A 15608-nucleotide genomic window follows, 5' to 3' on the forward strand; every position below is an offset into this window, starting at 1 on the left:
AATATAGGTAAGTCGTACAAAAAACCATTTGCTAAACCTTGATAAGATCAAGGATGTGAGCAAAGATCACATGTCTACATCTGGTAAATTTGATTTTGATAAAGGTATGTATTAGTAATCGATAAGTCTGTATCATCGGAAAGATCACCAAAAAATGTGACCCAGTACATAGATTATACTGTTGTAACGTTACAGCCTTGACTGCCAAAATGTGCGATGTAAACAAATCAGTGATAAGCTTGACTGAGCACCACTGTCAGGATGTCATGAGAGAGAAAGGCGCGGGGTTGGGGGGGGGGGGGGGGAGGGGGAGGGAGTGGTAGGTAAGTACTCTATTATGGGTACAATACTGTATCTCCGGGTTTTTTTTTTAATTAAGAATTGTTTAAGGGTAATACAATTGAGTTTAAGTTTAATTAACTTCATATTATTATTTAAGTTTGTTTTGGAGACAAATATATATTCTGTATTTAATGATATGATCAGCCTTAGTTAAGCACAATATGAATCTCTCAATTCATTATAATTATTTCTATTTATCGTCTACCTATCAATATCTTGATGTCTGCATTTGATTGCTCTAGGGTCGGGCATATATATTAAAACTGACCTACAGCTTTAAAAACCTATCCTATATAAACATGATAAAACTCGACCAATTGTTAAGCTGTTAAGCTGTTCTAGGACACAAAGTTGGAAATCTCTACCACCAAAGACATAATTTGTATAATTCTTGGTGGAAAAGTTCATTTATTAATTCTATCATGCAGATGAGGAATTTTCAACTTGAAATAAAAAATCATATATGGTGCCGATCAGTGGTAAGTTGGTAACTATGGTAGTGAATTAGTTATAATAGAAAATGATACAATAAACTTTTATATAGCATTAAATATGACGTAAGCTCGATATTCTATTTACCGTAGCTGCTACCGCTAGATTAGAGTCTCATGCAAGCTATAGATCTATCTAAGCCCCTCAATTTGAACAGCATATCAGTCACAATCTTGATCACACCCTTGAATTGAGTAAATTCATATAGTAATAGGGTTTTTATTATAAAGATGTGAACACAAGGTGCAATTTTTCATCCGATTTACCATCCAGTTATCTAATTCAATTTGGACTAAATTTGTACCAATGTGACCACATAATATGTAAATAGTGAAAGCATAATATGAAAATCAATGGTAAATTTGATTGCATCTGATTTTCAATTAGTTATTATAAAGAACAATACATTTTGCAGAACTGCTCTAATGTTGTCATTTTTTGTGCAATGTGATTCTGATGGGCATTCTTTCCTTTCAGTTGAAGGTTTTTTTTCCAGATTCAGACAGATTAGCTTTATTCATTTTCATCTTTCACATAGCAATTGTTGTGATATTTTGCAATATAAGGTAAATAATAAATTATTCATTATGCACTCATCTTAGATAGTCAAAAATTCCACATCAGGGCTAAGCCTCTGCAAACCCTTTATCATAGACCTTGAATCTTGTTCTCTGAAATTTCACTGTGATAATTCCTGCACTCATTATGATGAGTGACTCCATTGGTCGTACATGTATTTGATCGATGGGATTTCATTCTTTGCACTGCACTGTTAGCCCAATAAAAATGACCACTTTGTTGCAAGACCATAATGAAAACACTGTGAAGCCAGCGTGTTTCATGTTTTTCATGAAGGCTAGGCCTGTTTACGAGATTTCTCAACAATACCAACCTACCAAACTGACATGTTTAACAAATGTGACCATGAAATCTTCCTATTGGAGACAGAACACCATGTCCTCCAAGAGGAAGGACTCTTATGGCATTCTTCTTCTTCATCTTGCAACATCTGGCCACTCTTTTACTTTATTGACCTCCAACGTCTCTATATTCCTTGTCTGCCACTGTTGATATTTTTAATGACATCATGTAATGTGAGTTTTTAATACTTATTTAAAAAATTCTTTCAATGGCTTTTGTTGCTGATGTAATCAAAAACATGTATAGGCACATGGTACATTGGTACATATATATGTTTATATGATATTGACCATATTGAAAAATGTTTTGTTGATTTTCAGCAGTCAAAAGTGAAAGGGTTTTTTTTTTATGTTTTTAGCTCACCTGAACTGAAAGCTCAATATGAGCTTTTCTGATCACTTTTTTGTCCGGCATCCGTCAGTCTGTCTGTCTGTAAACTTTTTACCTTTTCCACCTCTCCAGAACCATTGGGCTGATTTCAACCAGACAAAGTATCCTTAGATATAGGGGATTCAAATTTTTAGAATAAGGGCCTAGCCTCCTTTCAAAGGGAGATAATTACCGGTAAAAATCATTGAAAATTTGTTGGTATTTTTCAAAAATCATCTTCTCAAAAACCAGTTGGCCAGAAAAGCTTAAACTTTTGTGGAAGCATTCTCAGGTACTGTAGATTCAAATTTGTTCAAATCATGATCCTCGGGGAAGGTTGGTACCACAATTAGGGGGGGGGGGCAAATTTTTCCAAAGGAATATGTAAGGAAAAAACTTTAAAAATCATTTTCTAAAACACAATTTGCCTAGAAAAACTGTAAGTTAGTCAGTACCTGATTGTGAGATTAAAATTTGTTAAAATCATAATTGCAAGAGTAGAGTTGGGCCACAATTGAGAGGGGGGGGGGGGGCATCTTCACTAGCCAAGGGTTTCTGATCCGCACTGCTTCTCACAAACCCTTGGCATATCGTGCTATCAAAAGTCGGGATTTATTTTCCTGGATTTTGATTGGGGTTTACTGAAACCGTTCGACCAATCAAAAAATGCAAAACATATCTGATTTTAATTGACAATGTTTTCCTACTGTTTATTCACGAGTATCTCTAACACACATAGCTCAAAACCGTTATTTTTTAGTCTTTCTGTTTGAGCCTTCGTGATGCATGTATCACCAAATAAGAAGAAGTACACTTGATTGTGTATCAAGGCGTATCAACAGGGGGGAGGGGCTCCAAGTTTACAAAGGAGAACATTGAAATTATTCACAAAAATTCAAATGTTATTATGTATGGTTGTACATACAGCTTACTCCACTTATATTGAACTCGCTTATTTTGAAATTCCGCTTGTTTTGAAATAGAAATAAATCCCCAGTTTTTACCTCTCATATTCTTTGCATTGATTTCACGGATATAATGAAATCGGTTATTTTGAAATATCGCTTATATTGAAGCCACTGATTGGTCACCAAAGGTGATAATTAGTTGTTTTTATAACGGTTATATTGAAGTACTCCCTGGCGGCTGTCGTCACGGTTGGTGACAGTAATTATGCCAGACTGACCGGTTGATATACAAAGGTGTGAATTGATAAGTTCTCTTATTGTGTGTTTTTATACTTTTATTAAAAAGTAAAATTTATTCACTGTTTGATTTTTTGTTTTTACGAATACGGATGTATTGAGGCTAGACGTAATATGGAAACCCCACGGAAAAGAAATACCTTATCTCCGGACGCTAAATACAAACTAGTTATGGCTATTGATGAAAGAACAAAGCTTAAATTCGAAATAGCTAAGGATTTTGAGATTATCGCATGTACAATTACGATGATATACATTCAGCGTTCAGCAATATTTGAAGAGTTTGAGTGTGGTGATTTTTCTCTAACGTTTTTCTAAAACGTAAAAGAATGCGATCCGATATTATGATGAGGTTTAAGATCGTAAGAAAATGAAACTTACAAAACTTTCGGATATAATTTTAATCAAACTTTCAAGGACTAATGTTCCATGTAATCTGTTTATTGTAATAGATAAATGATGATCTAATAATTTGTTCGGGCTTGGTTTTCTATGCTTACATCGGGATTGAACTTTCAAAAATGGCGGCTTCACGTCAGTCAATTTCGCTTAAATTGAAATACGGATATATTGAAATAATTTGCATGGTCCCCTGAATTTCAATATATCCGGAGTAGGCTGTATATGCAGACTTTGGCCCCTGTAAATTCTTGAGCCTCACAAGCGGTTCTAAATTTGATATTTATAATCCATGTATAAAGAACTATACAGAATCTAGTATGTGACATTTTTCAGATATTTTGTTAAAGACTCCATAAATCTGATTTTATTATGTCTATTGTTGCTCAGGTTAGCAATATGGCCCATTGGCCTCTTGTTTGCTTTAGTCTCTGATTAAGCACTTGTCAGATTACTTGCCCAAGCACTTGATCACATTTTAAACAATTTTGATACATTGCATATACTAAATGTAACTTCACCTTGTGCTAACATTGAGTATAAATTGCTTTATTTTTTTCTTTCAAGGATTTCTAGACTCTTTTCAAATAAACATCGTTTAAGCATATTAATGCAAAATCCTTGATATGAATTATATTTTGCAATGGATACTGTAATGAGTTAATTAATTATGCTAGATGTAAATACTTGTCTTTATTAACCAAACTTGGTTAGTGCATCTAGTGAGATAAGCAAAATACCAACCATTTTACAAAGTTGCAAATGAGCTGGAATTTTAAATGACTGCATATCCTATAATGAGTATAAAATTTAAATGGACAATATCTATGTAATTATCTGCTAAGATAAAAGAAGAAACATCCATTATTCAGTTAATGTATGAACTGTTTCTGAACAATACTTTTTAAAGGTTTACCACTCTATAATATTTCGAACCTTAGATTAGTATGTGTAGAAATTTTGAAGGAGATAAGTCGGTGTTTACAAAACGAAAATAGGAAAGTCTAAAACCAGATTTTATAGTCCCACTTTTGTGTGCATACTTTTGCAAGTTGGAAAATAAATGTTTTGTAGGTAAGTGTGACATTTACGAGTATGTCATTCTGATTTCAGTCGTCATGTATTTTTGTTGCAATGAATGTACAAATCAGATTTAAGCTGATTTTATGATGGATATTGTTGATCAAGTGAGCAATGTGGCCCATAGGCCTCTTGTTTTATTATGGTTTATTCAGGATGATATCAATTTTGTTCAGGGAATTTTTTTTCCCGAAATTTTTATTTTACTGGTATTGGTTTTTAGTAAAGATACCATGCTAAATTCGATTGTAATTTTGTATAAAAGCGACATTGTTCTAAATTACCATAAAAGTTTATAGTAAATATAATAACAAACCCCTTGTTTGTTGGTATAACACAATAATTCTAAAAGCCACACTCCATAAACTTTTCATAAAACATGAATTAAATGGTCATATCACTCATGGTATAAAAAAATTTAAATCGTGAATGTTGTGAAATTCAAAGTACTATAATGTGTTAACTGCATGCAGGTCTGTTGCTCACGGTCTGAACAAATTCGGTTGAACGTCACCTAAGTGTTACAGTGTCTTTTTTATACTTTCATGTTAAATACTGAAATCTGATTGGTTTAGACGCAGTTCATAATCTGTTCTATTACCCTCAGCGTTAGCAACGCACTTAGCAACGGGTAACATTACGAATTATTATACTTTCATGTTAAATACTGAAATCTGATTGGTTTAGACGCAGTTGATAATCCGCTCTATTACCCTTAGCATTAGCAACACACTTAGCAACAGGTAACACAACGAATTGTTACATGCGCGTAAATTATGTGCGTACTGTTCGCCGTACAATTCACGTCATTTCTATAAAAATTCTCTAAAATTAAGACATTCAGTATAATAAAATAAATAGTGCCTGTTTGGGAGGATAACAGTTGAAACTGACACCCCTCGAAAACCATTGTCAACCTCCGCTTCGCGTCGGCTGACAATGGTTTCCTCGGGGTGTCAATTTCAACTGTTACCTCCCAAACAGGCACTATTTATATACTGTTACCCTCCCAAACAGGCAATATTTATATAATGTGCTTTGAAAAAAGATGCAATTTATAGCTTAATGTTGTCCTTAATTATATATATATATTTTTTTCATACGGAGAGCTACAGGCCTGTAGCTACATGTACGAAATAAGTGTTGCGTCTTCAGCCTTCATTCAAAATATATATATACAAATCTACGGGAAGAGGGAATGATGACCGCATTTACATCTAATACATAAAAAAATGTTCAAGTACCCAAACTATTGCTAAAGGAAGAAAGGTCAAGATCTAGTAAATGATTCCACACTGTCCTTTTGGTGCTAGAAGGAATCATTCTTTGAGTATTATGACCTCATAATATTCAAAGAATGATTCCTTATTACTTATATTTATATAATTTTTAGCCACTGTGCGATTAAATGTTTAAATATAAATAAGCAAACCCCGCTGGCGCCTCAATTTGGCGTCACTTGTATTATGGATTTTATAGTACAAAATCGATACGTAGTGTTATCACAGGCAAAGCCACTGGAAAATGTAAATACATCCGTATATATGCGCATCACCTTGTCCCGGAATTAGTGCCTTGTCCTGTAACTATAGTTTACTGTATTTAGAGCAGAGCAACAAACTTCGATGGAAATGAGGGGTGCATATATATATATATATATTACCTATCACAGATTCTCACAACTATCACAACTATGCAGTTTTGCACCAGACTTGCCACAGGCGAATATCTGTTTAAGTAATGTTTTTGTCTATATAATATATTTGTTCAATATTATACTTACTGCGACCAACATGCGATGGGGGGGGGGGGGGGGGGGGGGGGATAAGATAGTGCAAATGCCCATTCGGTTTAGTCGTGAAATACAATTTTTAATTTATCATTTTTTTTCAATTAAATCCATTTAAATATATTATAATACAACTTTGCAAAAGCATAATTTCTAACTATATTCAGTTTTTAGAATATTTAACAAACGATGAAAAAAGTTTGCATTAAATTTTGGTGGTATCGAACCCATAACATAAAAACCCTAGATATATACATTTTTGTAAGGTTGGTTTATGTCGGGTGCACTAACCACTTAGCCATTTTAGACACAATATAGTGAGCTGCTTCAATACTATGTGTGACTTTTGCCACGAATTTACGGACTTGTATTATTTTTTCAAAACGTTCAATTGTTGAGACACAAAATGATATTTTTCATGTACATAGTGGTTCATCTCTCCACATTTTTGTTGACTGAAATCGGTTTGTTTTCCATTAGACTTTATTGAGACTATGAGAAAAATATGGGGCACAGACCCACTCTATGAAAGAAAATGCCTTGAAGTTCTAAAAAATGACACTACTTGCAGGTTTTTTAGCTCACCTGAGCTGAAAGCTCAAGTGAGCTATTCTGATCACATTTTGTCCGTCGTCCGTCTGTCCGTCTGTCTGTCCGTCCGTCCGTCTGTAAACTTTTTACATTTTGAACTTCTTCTCTAAAACCGCTTATCCAATTTCAACCAAATTTGGCACAAAGCATCCTTAAGGGATGGCGAATATAAATTGCAGAAATAAAAGTCCGATCTGTATTCAAAGCGGAGAAAACCTTGAAACTGTAGAAAAAGGGGGGTGCATTTTTAAAAATCTTCTTCTCAAGAACTACTGATTTCAATTCAACGTAGTTTAGCATAAATTATCCTTATGGGAAGGAAAATATAAATTGCAAAAATTAAGGTCTAATTCTGTTTCAAATCTGAGTTATTACGAAATTAATAATTAAAGGAAAGGCGTGTTTCAGCTTCGCGTTCGGCATCCGGTAAAATGGGTAGGCAAGACTTGGCCTGGGCAAAACAAAAGATTGGCAGTTATTAATCTGCCAATCTCATTTAAATTTCAGGATATTTGATGGACCAGTAATATTTGTATTCGCTGTAAATATGCCGCAAAATAATGCGTATTTGGAACTGACGATTGCCGATCTGCCCCGGCTTTTATTTTGCCACAGCCCGGGTTTGCATACCCATTTTACCAAAACTCGTATTCCATACTTCTAAACGAGGCTCTTTGTTTAAAGCAGCTATGACATTATACGAAAAAGGGTCGACCTGACTATGATGAATTTGCTTGTTATGCAACAGTTCGCGTATGAAGGGAAATTTTTGAAACATGCAAAATATATTGGTGCCGATTTTGTGAAGTAAATTGAGGCTAAATATTTCAATGCGTTGACAGTTTTCACACATGACGTTGGTGTTAGCTTGTTCTGATTTTTGTTTCGTTTTCATTATTTATGCTTTGTAACTTGGAGACTATCGTCTGTATTTCGTGATTTTTACGTATCAAATCAAACAGATACTTCGGTAAATCAAACAGTTAACTGTTTACCTGCGCAAATTAAGCAAAATCTGATGTATCAAAAAAGTACTGAAATACAATTCATTCTATCGGTAATTCGGCATTATCTTTTGCGTAATGGTAGATTACAATGCAATAGGTTTTGTTGAGTCGCTCGGCATTTTCTCGAGTTTATTCAGTTTAAATAGAGTTTGATATCGCTGACGGAAATATGTAGGTATATATATATATGATTCATTTCGAAAAAATAAATTGTGTTCTTTATTTGTTATAGTGCATGTTTCTTGTGTTTAATTGTTTACAATTTCTATTTACTAACCATATTTGAGTGTTACGCTTCGATTTATAAGCAAGATACAGAGATTTGCTCACAATTCTATGTTTGTACACAGATCTTAAAAACTAAAGATTAAAAAAGTAAAGATATTGTCAATATTTATTAAGAAAATTTTCAAAGTCTGTTCTTCCAGAAACCAACTTTAACAATTATTGTATTGTAAACTTAACCTTTAAAGCTCACCTGAGGGTGGGGCCACAATGGGGGGGGTGGGGGGTCGAAGTTTAACAAATAAATATATAGAGTAAATCTTTAAAAATCTTCTTCTCAGAAACTAATCAGACATGAAAGCTGAAACTTGTGTGAAAGCATTATCAGGTAATGTTCATTCATAGTTGTGAAAACCATGACCCCCGGGGGTAGGGTGGGGCCACAATGGGAGATCGAAGTTTTACATAGGAATATATACAGTAAATCTTTAAAAATCTTCTTCTCAGAAACTAATCGGTCAGAAAAAGCTGACACTTGTGTGGAAGTATGCTCAGGTAGTGTAAATTCAAAGTTGAAAAAATCATGACCCCCGGGGGTAGGGCCACAATGGGGGGTCGAAGTTTAACATATGAGTATATAAAGTAAATCTTTAAAAATCTTCTTCTCAGAAACTAATCGGCCAGGAAAGCTGACACTTGTGTGGAAGCATCCTCAGGTAGTGTAGATTGAAAGTTGTGAGAATCATGACCCCCGGGGTAGAGTGGGGCCACAATGGTGGGTCGAAGTTTTACATAGGAATATATAGAGTAAATCTTTAAAAATCTTCTTCTCAGAAACTAATCAGCCAGGAAAGCTGAAACTTGTGTGAAAGCATCCTCAGGTAGTGTAGATTCATAGTTGTGAAAGTCATGGCCCCCGGGGGTAGGGTGGGGCCACAATGGGGGATCGAAGTTTTACATAGGAATATATACAGTAAATCTTTAAAAATCTTTTTCTCAGAAACTATTCAGCCAGGAAAGCTGACACTTGTGTGGATGCATCCTCAGGTAGTGTAAATTCAAGGATGTGAAAATAATAACCCCTGGGGGTAGGTTGGGGCTACAATGGGGGCTCGAAGTTTAACATATGATTATATAAAGTAAATCTTTAAAAATCTTCTTTTCTCAGCCAGGAAAGCTGAAACTTGTGTGGAAGCATCCTCAGGTAGTGTAGATTCAAGGTTGTGAAAATCATGACCCCTGGGGGTAGGTTTGGGCCACAATGGGAGGTCGATGTTTTACATAGGAATAAACATAGTAAACCATTAAAAATCTACTTCTCAGAAACTAATCAGCTAGGAAAGCTGAAACTTGTGTGAAAGCATCCTCAGGTAGTGTAGATTCAAGGTTGTGAAAATCGTGATCCCCAGGGGTAGGATGGGGCCACAATGGGGGGGGGGGTCAAGGTTTAACAAAGGAATATATAGGGTAGATCTTTAAAAATCTTCTCAGAAACCAATCAGCTAGATGATTCTTTACAATTGTTAAGACTTTGGCCCCTGGACAATTCTTAGGCCTCACGAGAAGGTTCAGAGTTTGATGTACGTTTATATCCCATATATAAACTATTGTTAAGGATCTTTTTGAGAACTGCAATACTCAACATATGATATGACTATAAAATCATCCTGTTAGAAAAGGGACTAATGATTATAAACATAAGAATGTCCAGGGGAAAATGGATTTTATTTATACAGGATCTACATGTATTATTGTACATTGTCCAGATAGTTTGTATTATGACTCCATTAAGCTGATTTTACCTATTGTTCCTCAGGTGAGCGATGTGGCCCATGGGCCTCTTGTTTACGTATACGCCTGTTTGGGTCAACATATTCCAAGTATTGAACATATTTATAAGTAACAAATCATTGATATGTTAAATATATTTTGTTTTAAATGATTTTAAAAAAAATCAAATTTATTGATATTTTAATTTTCAGTAGCTTGTCGGATGGTGTATGGGCAATTTACACGCCTTATCCACCAATCTTCTTTGTGTGATTTAAAAGCAGAGGTCTTTAAAAAAGTTTTTAAGAATGCAACTTTTAGATGAGTTTTGTGAAATAATAACCACACCGACCGAGTATTAAATTCTGCTAGGTCCAATTTTAATTTTAAAAATGTACGCTTTTTTACTCAATACTTAGTGCATGGATGTGTATAATAATTGGCATTACAGTAGTTTTCCCGGTCGGGTAAACCATATTTCCATGGAAAAATTATGTAAACAAAATTTGTATAAAACTTGAAACAAAACTTTTCTTATAAATACGGCTTTTAAGGTTGAAAATAGGAAAGATGGTATAGATAAGAAGTACGTATGTAATGATTTAAAGCCATAATAATTGACAAGTGGCTATTTCTGGTGTTTATCACGTATACATGTAGTTACCCTCTTTTAGAAACCAATGAACCTATCTAGTTTATATATATAACGTAATATCCGGGATAACCGGAACAAATACGTCCTTGTGTAATTGCAGGGTTACATGTAAGGTCCGATGTTTTCTCAATAACACTACCACATTTGTTATACTTGATTCAAGTTGGATATTAAGAATTATAGTCTGCTGTGCTTTACTTGTTCAGACTTTTACACTGGCAATAGACCATTGGAATTCATTTCTTTCTTGAAGTAAGAATGTTTTTCAGGGACAATATTTGGCTTTGCAATGTATTTTTGTCGCATGTGGATATACCGTAGTTGTGAAACACTCGAACTTTACAGATTTAAATGTTTGTTTAACATTGTGTGTTTTATAGGCCCTCTTCAATTAAAAAATGATAACTTTTTTGAAATGCAAAATACGTCGTAGGAAATCCAGAATAACCGTAGAAGTTCAGTTTGTTGCACTGAAAGAGTTTGGTTGAGAATCTTGTGTTAATTATTTATTACCCTTTAAATCAAGGTCTCATTCTGATTAATTTAAATTAATTGATTTACGGTTTTCTCTTTAGGATAAAGTGATACAAATGATGCTGTTCCCTGGACCTTATTACGTGATTAAGGGGCTATACTTCGTATTCTCACAGTACTGTGTTGTCTCTGTGTTCATCACACTCCATATCCTCCTGCTGCCGTTAAGGTTCACTGCCCCTGCACTGTACTGGAAAATTGACGCCGTTCTGTTCAAAGCTTCCCTGGGACTCGTGTCGTCATGGTTTTACACAGAGGGAGTTACTTGTACGTACGCTTGTATATGTACCCCGTCATCGATATAAATTTGTAAATATTAAGCTTGTATTTCGTTTTAATTTCAAAATACCCCCCCCCCAAGTTTAAGTTTGTAATTACCAACAAATTGAATATCCTAAATAGAGAGGACACTTGATAACGATACTTGACTGTAATCACGAGTAACGGATTTGTTGTTTTTCCAGTGAAAGAGTCCGGGGACTCTTTGAAAGACATCTATAATGATGAGGTCCTTCTTCTATGTAATCATCAATCTACCGCAGACATTGGAGTTATGATGCAGTCAATGTATTCAAAGGGTCCCACGGCCGGTCACTTGATCTGGATAATGGATCACGTGTTCAGACTCACGCACTTCGGTTGGATGTCATGTTTTCATGGTGATTTCTTTCTGGAAAAACCCAGGGTTGTACTTTTTCAATTTTGAAGAAATAATGTAAAAAAAGAAAAAGAAAAAGCAAACGATATTTTAACTACACTGTATTAGTTTTGCATCAGAATACTAGTACTTTAGTCTGTCTTTATTTTTAATTCATGAAGTACTAGTAATTGAAAAGTAATGCATTGTCCGTATTACCAATAGAATCCTTCAAACATTTAAATGACCTGAAGATAAAAATTAATTGTAACGACCAACAGTTTATTAAAATATCGTTTATGTCCTTTTAGACTGAAGCAAAACGAAACGAACAGATGCGGAATATGAAAGAGCATATCAGAAGCGCCTACTCGGATGGCATGAAGAAATGGGTTGTGCTCTTTCCGGAGGGTGGATTTTTGTGTAACATGCGTCCATCAAGCCAGAGGTATTGGGGGGTCATAACATCAAGCATGCGAGGATTAATTAATGATTTACCTAGAACCAATTCTAGCCAAGTACCTCTTCTCGCAATTGCATTGAAAAGTCATAATTTTACGCGTAAAGCTATGTGGTGGCGGAAGTTAATACTTGATGAGATTTGGTCCATAAGGCCAGAAGTACAATCGTCTTTCATATCGACACCCTTCTGAAGTTTTGTATCTTATCCAAACTTATTATTATGAAATTTCTTGCATTCTCATGTGCGTCTTTAAAATACTAGTATTTGTTGTATTACTAATTTGATATTTAGAAATTATGATAAAATAAAAATATTTTGAACACTCAACACAACCCTACCAATCGCCTATGTTTTGCTCAAATTACTTTAGATTAGCATGCTTCTAGTTACAATCAATCTATATCCTACTTAAAGATTATGTGATAAATCTTCGTTACGTGTTCTAAGTGTTTACGGTTAGTAAATACCGTAACATTTTATAGCACCATCTTCAAAATTCTGTAGAGTAGAGGAGATGTATGTCACCCTGTACATTCATTGGAGAAATCTGCCATCGTATCTATGTTCTGAATTTGTTTCATACAACGATTTATTTAGGTCTTAAAGCATGCTGTGTACATGGTTATTTTTGCCCCGTGTTATTTCGCCCGTCTACTCTTGCAAACGACTTTTGCCCCGTCTTGAATTCGTCCAGACACAGGTAGAAATACATGTAAATAGTCTCTCTAATTAACATTGGAATTTCAATTTATTTTTTAATTCGCCCAGTCTTAAATTCGCCCGCTGACAACGGGGGCAAAAAGGTAAAAAATAAAAGTATTTTTCCCTGTACATAAAGTAATTAGTTAGAAGTTATTTTTTTTCCAGAAAGATGTGTTACTGCATGATGAAGTCTATTGGATGTGTGTTATTTTGCATGATGCAGTTTTACAATGAAATAAACCTTGATCACGATCGTCGATATTAGGCTTACTGATGTTATATCACAAAAAGTGATTTTTAAAATCATTTGACATTGTTTTTGGACACCTATTATTATGATTTATGCGTAATTTAATGTTTCTTTCATTCTCTTCTAAGGTACGCAAATCAACAAGGTTTACCCATACTTAATAATGTCTGCCTGCCTCGATTGGTCGCAACACAAACAATTATTGACGAGTTGACCCCAAAAGAAGGTAGTCACCATTTAGATTTGGAAGATTCGCAATCAATAGCAAGTTTTTATTAACACACATTTCAGAAATTAGTATGAGAAAATCTTTGTGAGATTGTCATTTGAGAAACAAAGTTGTTTTTTTATTTCATTAATTGATTTAACCAGTAAATTATATAGGATATTTTGATTTTTTTTTCACTGGAATACCAGCATCATTCATGTGTATATAGTCGTCTGTATTAAACTATATCAAACTGTATATCATTGACAAGAAGATACTGTGAAGAAACAGTGATTTCATTTAGATATCATGTGATGTTTAAAAGATAAAATCTGTAAATAAATTCTGTGCGGATGTTATAACCATACACGTGCCTTCTTTTGAATGTACTTTTATAAAGTTTGCATTGATATTTATCAAAACTATTTACTCTTATGCTTTTTTATCCTATGGCTGATCTAGTAAATTTTTTCACTGATTATTGATCATATATTCAACGAAAAGTTGTAAAGAATGAAAAGTTTAATGAAATCTGTTACTGCCAAAAAGAGTTGTGTAATCAAATACCGCACACTGTATTGTAACGTTTGGTCATGAGGTTGTACAGTGTACAGATGTTTTCTAACACGTTTACTTTGTGGTACGTTTTACCAGGTTCCTCCGACTTAAAGAAGTGTCGGAATCTGAAGTGGATCGTGGACACCACCATAGCATACCCGCGGGGTGAGGCACCCAATGGTCTGTACCTTATTTTCTCCAGGGGAAAATTCCCGCCAATTCGCGTCCATTATCGAGTGTTCGATATAAAAAGCGTGCCTCGAGACGAAGAGGGTTTCAAAAACTGGATGTACGACAGGTATATAGAAAAGGAGGCCATGTTGGAACGTTTCTATAAAACCGGTTCCCTTGTGGACAACCTTACTGAATCTATTGACGCAGATGTGAAAGGAGCCTTTTTCTCTGTTTTATTCTACTTTGTAATGGCAGTGTGCTTTAGCGTATTTTTATATTTTCCAGTTATATCGTTAGTGAATTTCAAATGGATTTTATTGATTGTTTTAATTTATATGATTTATTTTGCGTATAGTTTTGTGAAAACCTTCTTCTGATGAATAAATGCAGTTGATATCATATCTATCTTTCTTTTTTTATCTGTTGAGTCTTTCCGGTGTACTGGCCTGTGATAAGATCTAGGAAACAATTGATTACAATTCATTTCTTTTGGTGGTTGAAATGAAATTTTAAAAACAGATTGTTGATAAATTAAAACGTTGTCTACATACATGTAGGTCAAATAAAAGGTGCACTGTGGATTTAAAGTTTTATGGATGAAGGTATTTGTGAAAAAAAAAAATCAAGGAAGGGGATAGTGGTTTGTATGGACTGCAAAAGTGTTCTAAAATTCATCATCTGAGCCACGGTCTGCAGGAGTCCCAGCCCCGCCCAGATATGCTGATTAACCAATCAGATGTCGTAAAGACGATTACGCACGCTTGTTTATAATGTAAATGTCTATACATCTTATTTATATTAAATATTATATTCGACGCCAGGAAATATCAGGTACGCTGTATTTTTGCACCAAAGAAATATAGATATTTAATTTTTTTAATTATAAAAATTCATTAGTAAGATTATTTTAAAAATACGAAATAATGACCTGGCTCCGGGGCCATAAAAGTTAGACGAGCTCACTTTTGAACTCAGTCTCACTTTTCCACTATATATTCCTTTTGTAAAAGCGAGACTGAGATCAAAAGTGAGCTCATCTCAGTTTTATTGCCCCGGGGCCTGGTCATCAAACCTCATACTAATAAACTAAGATGCTGAATTTTTTTTAAAAAATGAATATTAGAGGGACATGTTTGAGACCAGGAAGAAATGGTTTGTGCAGTAGGCCTACCACATGTACTTGCATCAATCCCATTTTTAAAAGAGTGACAAGTAAAGTTAAAAATCAATCAATACA

General features: G+C 34.4%; 1 protein-coding gene across 4 annotated transcripts; it reads left to right on the top strand.

Moving 5' to 3' along the window:
* The first annotated feature begins 13 nt into the window (after positions 1 to 13).
* On the top strand, positions 14 to 14772 carry LOC128176349 (acyl-CoA:lysophosphatidylglycerol acyltransferase 1-like). 4 transcript variants are annotated; one of them, XM_052842604.1, is made up of 7 exons: positions 32 to 104; positions 771 to 821; positions 11421 to 11646; positions 11844 to 12064; positions 12328 to 12464; positions 13560 to 13657; positions 14294 to 14772. In XM_052842604.1, exons 2-7 carry the CDS (start codon positions 771 to 773, stop codon positions 14746 to 14748), a joined length of 1188 nt encoding a protein of 395 aa, XP_052698564.1. In that variant the 5' UTR covers positions 32 to 104; the 3' UTR covers positions 14749 to 14772. The 4 variants fall into 4 exon arrangements, with proteins under 4 accessions (XP_052698565.1, XP_052698564.1, XP_052698566.1 ...); XM_052842605.1 differs by lacking the exon at positions 771 to 821 and having other exon boundaries at positions 14 to 104; XM_052842606.1 differs by lacking the exons at positions 32 to 104; positions 771 to 821 and adding an exon at positions 4663 to 4802.
* The last annotated feature ends 836 nt before the right edge of the window (positions 14773 to 15608 follow it).

Source organism: Crassostrea angulata, chromosome 3, assembly GCF_025612915.1.
Source record: "Crassostrea angulata isolate pt1a10 chromosome 3, ASM2561291v2, whole genome shotgun sequence".
Taxonomy (NCBI): Eukaryota; Metazoa; Mollusca; class Bivalvia; order Ostreida; family Ostreidae; genus Magallana; species Magallana angulata.